The following is a 6,563-nucleotide window of genomic DNA, read 5'->3' as shown; positions in this document are numbered from 1 at the left end:
GTGGAGCCAGAGCAATACATTTTAAATCTAAATACACAGTTCTGGCTGGAGCTAGAATGATTTACTTGGTATAAACCCCTTTACTCATTGAGGAGCACATAGGTCGTCCACAAACATTCTCCACTGGTAGTGAACCAGTGGTTTTCTGTTCATTTGCTTTGTCTGGACAGCAAGGTGTGTTAGTTCAAATCAAATCAAATTTTATTTGTCACATACACATGGTTAGCAGATGTTAGTGCGAGTGTAGCGAAATGCTTGTGCTTCTAGTTCCGACAATGCAGTAATAGCCAACAAGTAATCTAACCTAACAATTCCACAACTACTACCTTATACACACAAGTGTAAAGGGATAAAGAATATGTACATAAAGATATATGAATAAGTGATGGTACAGAACGGCATAGGCAAGATGCAGTAGATGGTATCGAGTACAGTATATACATTAAGTGGCATAGTTATACTCTTCTAAAGTCAATAACTTACAGCCACACAAGATTCCAAATATTTTTATTCAGGCCTTTATTTGGACAGCCCTAATTCTGACATTTCTCACAGTCCTTTCTTTGTCTGCTGTAGACCAGCGATCAGTCTGTTGGATCCCTGCAAACAAGTGCAGCCCCACTCTGTAGCAAGCATACAGCACAGTACCACTCAACATACAGTTCCCTTAGCCATAGATCTAGGATCAGATTTACCCTACCCTGAATCATTAGCAGAATGGAAAAATATCTGACCCCGTATCAATGGTTGCCTCCTCCAAGATGTATTAAATGAGTTGGAGGGAATCGGTCTGTGCCATTCTGCACAGCGCCTTGCTTAGGTCCATCTCCTGTAACACTCGCGTGCACAGCGCCTTGCTTAGGTCCATCTCCTGTAACACTCGCGTGGACATGCCCATACTCTCCGGTGAATGGTTAGGCCGAGGACCCCTCTTTCTGTGCAGGCGCGGGGACGGACAGCTGGTGGAAGTGTTGGATGGCCTGGGCCACCTTCTCTGGACAGATGTTGTAAACAGGGTGGCTCGGGGCCTAGAGGGAAGCACAGGACAACAGATTAGTAGGAACCAAACGGAACGCAACCTGTTTTCCGCTTGGATTAATCGACTTTTGGTTTTGCAATGTTTTCGTACTAATGAATACACCCCTGTGGAGGTACTACCTGAACTTGTCCAATAAGAAACGTTTGTTTTTGTTTTGTAATGGTGTGCCCTAATCAATGAACCCAATCCAGGACTAGTGAGTGGTAGTTTACAGGGGAGAGAGAATCAAAGACACTGGACAGAAGAACTATGAAGAACTAACAAAAATGTAAACATTGCAGAAAAATGTATCCCAGTGACCATGGACTAATAGCCAAAACCTGTAAGCTTCTGAAATTAATAAATACACTTTGAAACTCCTTTTTTTTAAATGCGGACAGTTACACTGAAGCAAATGCATCCCATAACATTTTGTAATGCAAACAGCATTACAAAATCCAACGTAGTCTCACCAGTCTGTTCTCCTCCCGGCCGACGATCAGCTCGTGGTGCAGGTCCATGTTGCCAAAGTGCTGCGCTAAGGACAGACCACTCAGACAGTAACAGGTGTGGTAGAAATCTCTGGATCTGGGAGAGGGAAGAATGTGTGACAGACAGATTTTGTTTTACACAAAATATGACAGGTTTTGTTTCTGCAATCAAAAGTGTAAAAAAAAAAAAAAAAAAAAAAAAAAAAAAGTGTTTGTATGTTCAGTGTGTGTGTGTGTGTTACGTACTTGCCAGGTTTGTCCAACAGTCCACCAGCAGTGTTCTGACAGCAGAGGAGGATATACTCCTGTAACGCCTGCTGCTCAAACATCCACTTCTGCAGGCTCAGTGTCGAGTCCCCTACACACACACACACACACATACATATTTGATGAAACACACATTTGCATCTGAACACACCATCACAGACATGTCTTATGGAAACACAAAAATCAACAAAAGTTGAATGGTTGAAGATGCACTCAGAATCTGTCTGTCCCTACCGTAGGGCAGGGGTTCCCAAACTGTTTCATCCCGTGYSCCCCCCCCCCCCCCCAATACTAAACTTTCATGAAATCACAAATGTAATACATCAACATAAAGCTTAACTTGTTGTTAATCCAGCCGCCGTGTCAGATTTAAAAAAGGCTTTACGGCGAAAGCAAATCATGCGATTATCTGAGGACAGCGCCCAGCACACAAATGCATAACAAATCATTTTCAACCAGGGAGTTGCGACACAATATATGCCTTACCTTTGAAGATCTTCTTCTGTTGGCACTCCAAAAGGTCTCAGTTACATTACAAAATGGTCCTTTTGTTCAATAAAGTCCTTCTTTATATCCATAAAAACTCAGTTTAGCTGGTGCGCTTCAGTCAATAATCCATCCAGTTTCCCTCCTTCAAAATGCATACAAAATGAATCCCAAACGTTACCAATAAACTTATCCAAACAAGTCAATCAACATTTATAAATCAAACCTTAGGTACCCTAATGCGCAAATAAACGATACAATTTAAGACGGAGAATTGTTAGTCTTTACCGGAGATAAACAAAAGCAACGCGCTTTCTCGGCCATGCGCTGGGAAACACTACAGCCAAAATGGGAGCCACTTGGAAAAATGAGGGAGAAGTTGTAGTTTTTCTAAAAACCAGCCTGAAACGCTTTCTAAAGACTGTTGACATCTAGTGGAAGCCCTAGGAACTGCAATCGGACACGATTTCGCCCTATTATAAAAGTGCCAGCCATTGAAAATAGTGGTAGGCTGAACTTTTTGTTGTTGTTGATGGTTTGTCCTCTGGGTTTCGGCCTGCCATTTCAATTCTGTTATACTCACAGACATTATTTTAACAGTTTTAGAAACTTTAGTGTTTATCAAAATCCACCAATTATATGCATATCCTAGCTTCTGGGCCTGAGTATCAGGCAGTTTAATTTGGGCACGCTTTTCATCCGGACGTCAAAATACTGCCCCCTATCCCAAAGTTAAAGCTTATTTCCTGAAATTCTACACATTTTGTCAAGAGGTGCAAAGAGTGCGCAGCGGTCTAAGGCACTACATCGCAGTGTTGCGGCGTCACTACAGACCCAGGTTCGATCCCAGGCTGTCTCACAACTGGGAGTCCCATATGGCGGTGCACAATTGGCCCAGCGTCATCCGGGTTAGGGGCGGGTTTGGCCGGGGAAGAGGGGGCCTTAATTGGCTCATCACGCTCTATCGACTCCTTGTGGCGGGCCATGCGCCTGCAGGCTGACTTTGGTCGTCAGTTGAACGGTGTTTCCTCCGACACATTGGTGCAACTGGCTTCCGGGTTAAGCGAGCAGGTGTTAACTTCTTATGGCTGCAATCCGATATGACAACAGCTAGTGAAAGTGCAGGGCACCAAATTCAAACAACAGAAATCTCATAATTAAAATTCCTCAAAACATACAAGTATCTTATACCATTTTAAAGGTAATCTTGTTATTAATCCCACCACAGTGTCAGATTTCAAAAAGGCTTAACAGCGAAAGCACCACAAACGATTATGTTAGGTCACCGCCAAGTCACAGAAAAACACAGCCATTTTACAGCCAAAGAGAGGAGTCACAAAAAGAAGAAATAGAGATCAAATTAATCACTAACCTTTGATGATCTTCATCAGATGACACTCATAGGACTTCATGTTACACAATACATGTATGTTTTGTTCGGTAAAGTTCATATTTATATAAAAAAATCTCAGTATACATTGGCACGTTATGTTCAGTAGTTCCAAAAACATCCTGTTATTTTACAGAGAGCGACATCAATTTACAGAAATACTCATAATAAACGTTGATACAAGTGTTATACATGGAATTTTAGATCCACTTCTCCTTAATGCAAACGCTGTGTCAGATTTCAAAAAAGCTTTACGGAAAAAGCAAACCATGCAATAATCTGAGTACGGCACTCAGAGCCCAATCAAGACAAAAAGATATCCGCCATATTGTGCAGTCAACAGAAGTCAGAAATAACATTATAAACATTCCCTTACCTTTGATGATCTTCATCAGAATGCACTCCCAGGAATCCCAGTTCCACAATAAATGTTTGTTTTGTTCAATAATGTCCATCACTTATGTCCAAATAGCTTTTGTTAGCGCGTTTTGTAAACAAATCAAAAGTCACGAAGTGCTTCACTAGGAGCAGACGAAATGTCAAAAAGTTCCGTTACAGTCCGTAGAAACATGTCAAACGATGTATTGAATCAATCTTTAGGATGTTTTTAACATAAATCTTCAATAATGTTCCAACCGGAGAATTCCTTTGTCTTCAGAAAAGCAAATGGAACAGAGCTCGCTCTCACGCGAACGAGCGTCACGAGCTCAAAGCATTCTGCCAGACCTCTGACTCATTCCCCTCTCATTCGGCCCCACTTCACAGTAGAAGCATCAAACAAGGTTCTATAGACTGTTGACATCTAGTGGAAGCCTTAGGAAGTGCAAAATGACCCATATCCCACTGTATCTTCAATAGGGAATGAGTTGAAAAACGACCAACCTCAGATTACCCACTTCCTGGTTGGATTTTTTCTCAGGTTTTTGCCTGCCATATGAGTTCTGTTATACTCACAGACATCATTCAAACAGTTTTATCCAAATATACTAATAATATGCATATATTAGCAACTGGGACTGAGTAGCAGGCCGTTTACTCTGGGCACCTTATTCATCCAAGCTACTCAATACTGCCCCCAGCCATAAGAAGCGCATGACTCGAGTTTCGCCTCTCCTGATTGCAGCGATGAGACAAGATCGTAATCACTACATTTATTTTGTTTGAAAATAATTCTATACATTTTGCCATGTCTAACATGTATACGTGTCATATTTGAATGACAAAAAAAATCAACAATATCTATGGGCTAAAAAACAGTTTGGGAACCACTGCCGTAGGGCAGCACTGTAATCGTTTCTGTAGTTGTACCTTCTTTGAAGAGGGCTCTGTGTAGCAGGGGGAGCAGCCCGGCCTGCCAGAAGGAGTAGCAGCCATCCACCAGTTTGTTACAGCGACCCTGGAACCCTCCCTCAAACCTCATCTGTCTGCTGGCCACCCAACGCTAAGGGAGAGAGGGAGGAGGAGAGGAGGAGAGAGAGAGGCAGTAAGAGTGAGAAGAGGGAGAAAGAGAGAGTTATGGTTGCTATTGTCACTTATCACAACGGGAGAAACTGACAACATGTTACTAACAGTCCCAGCAAGGCAGCCATTTTCTATCCAGCCAGCCATACAGTGTAAATATAGCTTTGTTCTTGATGTATAACCAGCCTATTATAACCCGACTGTTCAATGTACACAGTGAGAGCTGTTTGAGTTTCATCCAGCCCTTTATTCTCTACGAAAGCAGCCAGATGATGAAATCCCATGAGGTTTCTATCAGAGAGGGGCTAATAATATGAATTGATATTTGTCCAACAGAGAAATTTGGACACGGTTGCTATAGCAACCCCTAATTGGAGTCCTTCTAAAAACCCAAGGACTGGATCCTTATTGAATTGGTGTAAATACCAGCTGGAGTCCTCAATCCTGTCTGTTGTCCTAGGGAGCTGGGCTAGAGAAGATAGCCTAGTGAAAATGACTTTACATTTATTTTGTGGTGTGGACTGATGCAGTGTGGGGTGGTATCAGAGTGGGGTGGAGAGGTGTGGTGTGGACTGATGCGGGGTGGGGTGGTATCAGAGTGGGGTGGTATCAGTGTGGTATCAGGGTGGGGTGGTATCAGTGTGGTATCAGGGTGGTATCAGGGTGGTATCAGTGTGGGGTGGAGAGGTCTGGACTGATGCAGTGTGGGGTATCAGAGTGGGGTGGTATCAGAGTGGGGTGGTATCAGTGTGGTATCAGTGTGGGGTGGTATCAGTGTGGTATCAGAGTGGGGTGGTATCAGAGTGCGTGGAGCAGTGTGGTGTGTATCAGTGTGGGGTGGTATCAGTGTGGGGTATCAGTGTGGGGGTGGGTGGTCAGTGTGGTATCAGGAGGTGGGGTGTATTCAGGTGGAGGTTGGTATCAGATGTGGTATCAGTGTCGGGTGGTATCATGGAGTGGTGGTATCAGAGTGGGGTGTATCAGAGTGGGGTGGTTCAGTGTGGTATCAGTGTGGGGTGGTATCAGTGTGGTATCAGTGTGGGGTGGTATCGAGTCGTGGTATCATGGTGGTGGTATCAGTGTGGGGTGGTATCAGTGTGGTATCAGTGTGGGGGGTGTCAGTGTGGTATCAGAGTGGGTGGGTATCAGAGTGGGGTGGTATCAGAGTGTTATCAGTGTGGCGGTGGTATCAGAATGGGGTGGTATCAGTTGTGGTATCAGAGTGGGGTTGTATCATGTGGGTGGTATCAGTGTGGTATCAGTGTGTGGGGGTGGTATCAGTGTGGGTGTGGTATACAAGTGTGGTATCAGTGTGGGGTGGTATCAGTGGTAGGTATCAGATGTGGAGGTGAGTGGTATCAGAGTGGGGTGGTATCAGTGTGGGTGTGGTATCAGTGTGGTGTATCAGTGTGGTCATCAGTGTGGTAGTTCAGTGTGGTATCAGTGGGGT

General features: G+C 43.8%; 1 protein-coding gene across 1 annotated transcript in view; it reads right to left on the bottom strand.

The window, feature by feature from the left end:
* Positions 1-490: 490 nt before the first annotated feature.
* fntb (farnesyltransferase, CAAX box, subunit beta) overlaps positions 491-6,563 on the bottom strand; it is a 36,193-nt gene continuing 30,120 nt past the window's right edge. The window contains exons 7-10 of the mRNA XM_070439538.1: positions 4,961-5,093; positions 1,756-1,867; positions 1,492-1,606; positions 491-1,028 (exon numbers count right to left, since the gene is read on the bottom strand). Coding sequence (XP_070295639.1) covers positions 915-1,028; positions 1,492-1,606; positions 1,756-1,867; positions 4,961-5,093 — 474 coding nt within the window. The 3' untranslated portion in view covers positions 491-914. The remainder of the gene's footprint in view (positions 1,029-1,491; positions 1,607-1,755; positions 1,868-4,960; positions 5,094-6,563) is intronic.

The sequence above is a fragment of the Salvelinus sp. IW2-2015 genome, unplaced genomic scaffold (assembly GCF_002910315.2).
Source record: "Salvelinus sp. IW2-2015 unplaced genomic scaffold, ASM291031v2 Un_scaffold1746, whole genome shotgun sequence".
Lineage (NCBI taxonomy): Eukaryota > Metazoa > Chordata > Actinopteri > Salmoniformes > Salmonidae > Salvelinus > Salvelinus sp. IW2-2015.
The sequence above is the reverse complement of the archived record's forward strand: the minus strand, read 5'-3'. Positions and strand labels throughout refer to the sequence as shown.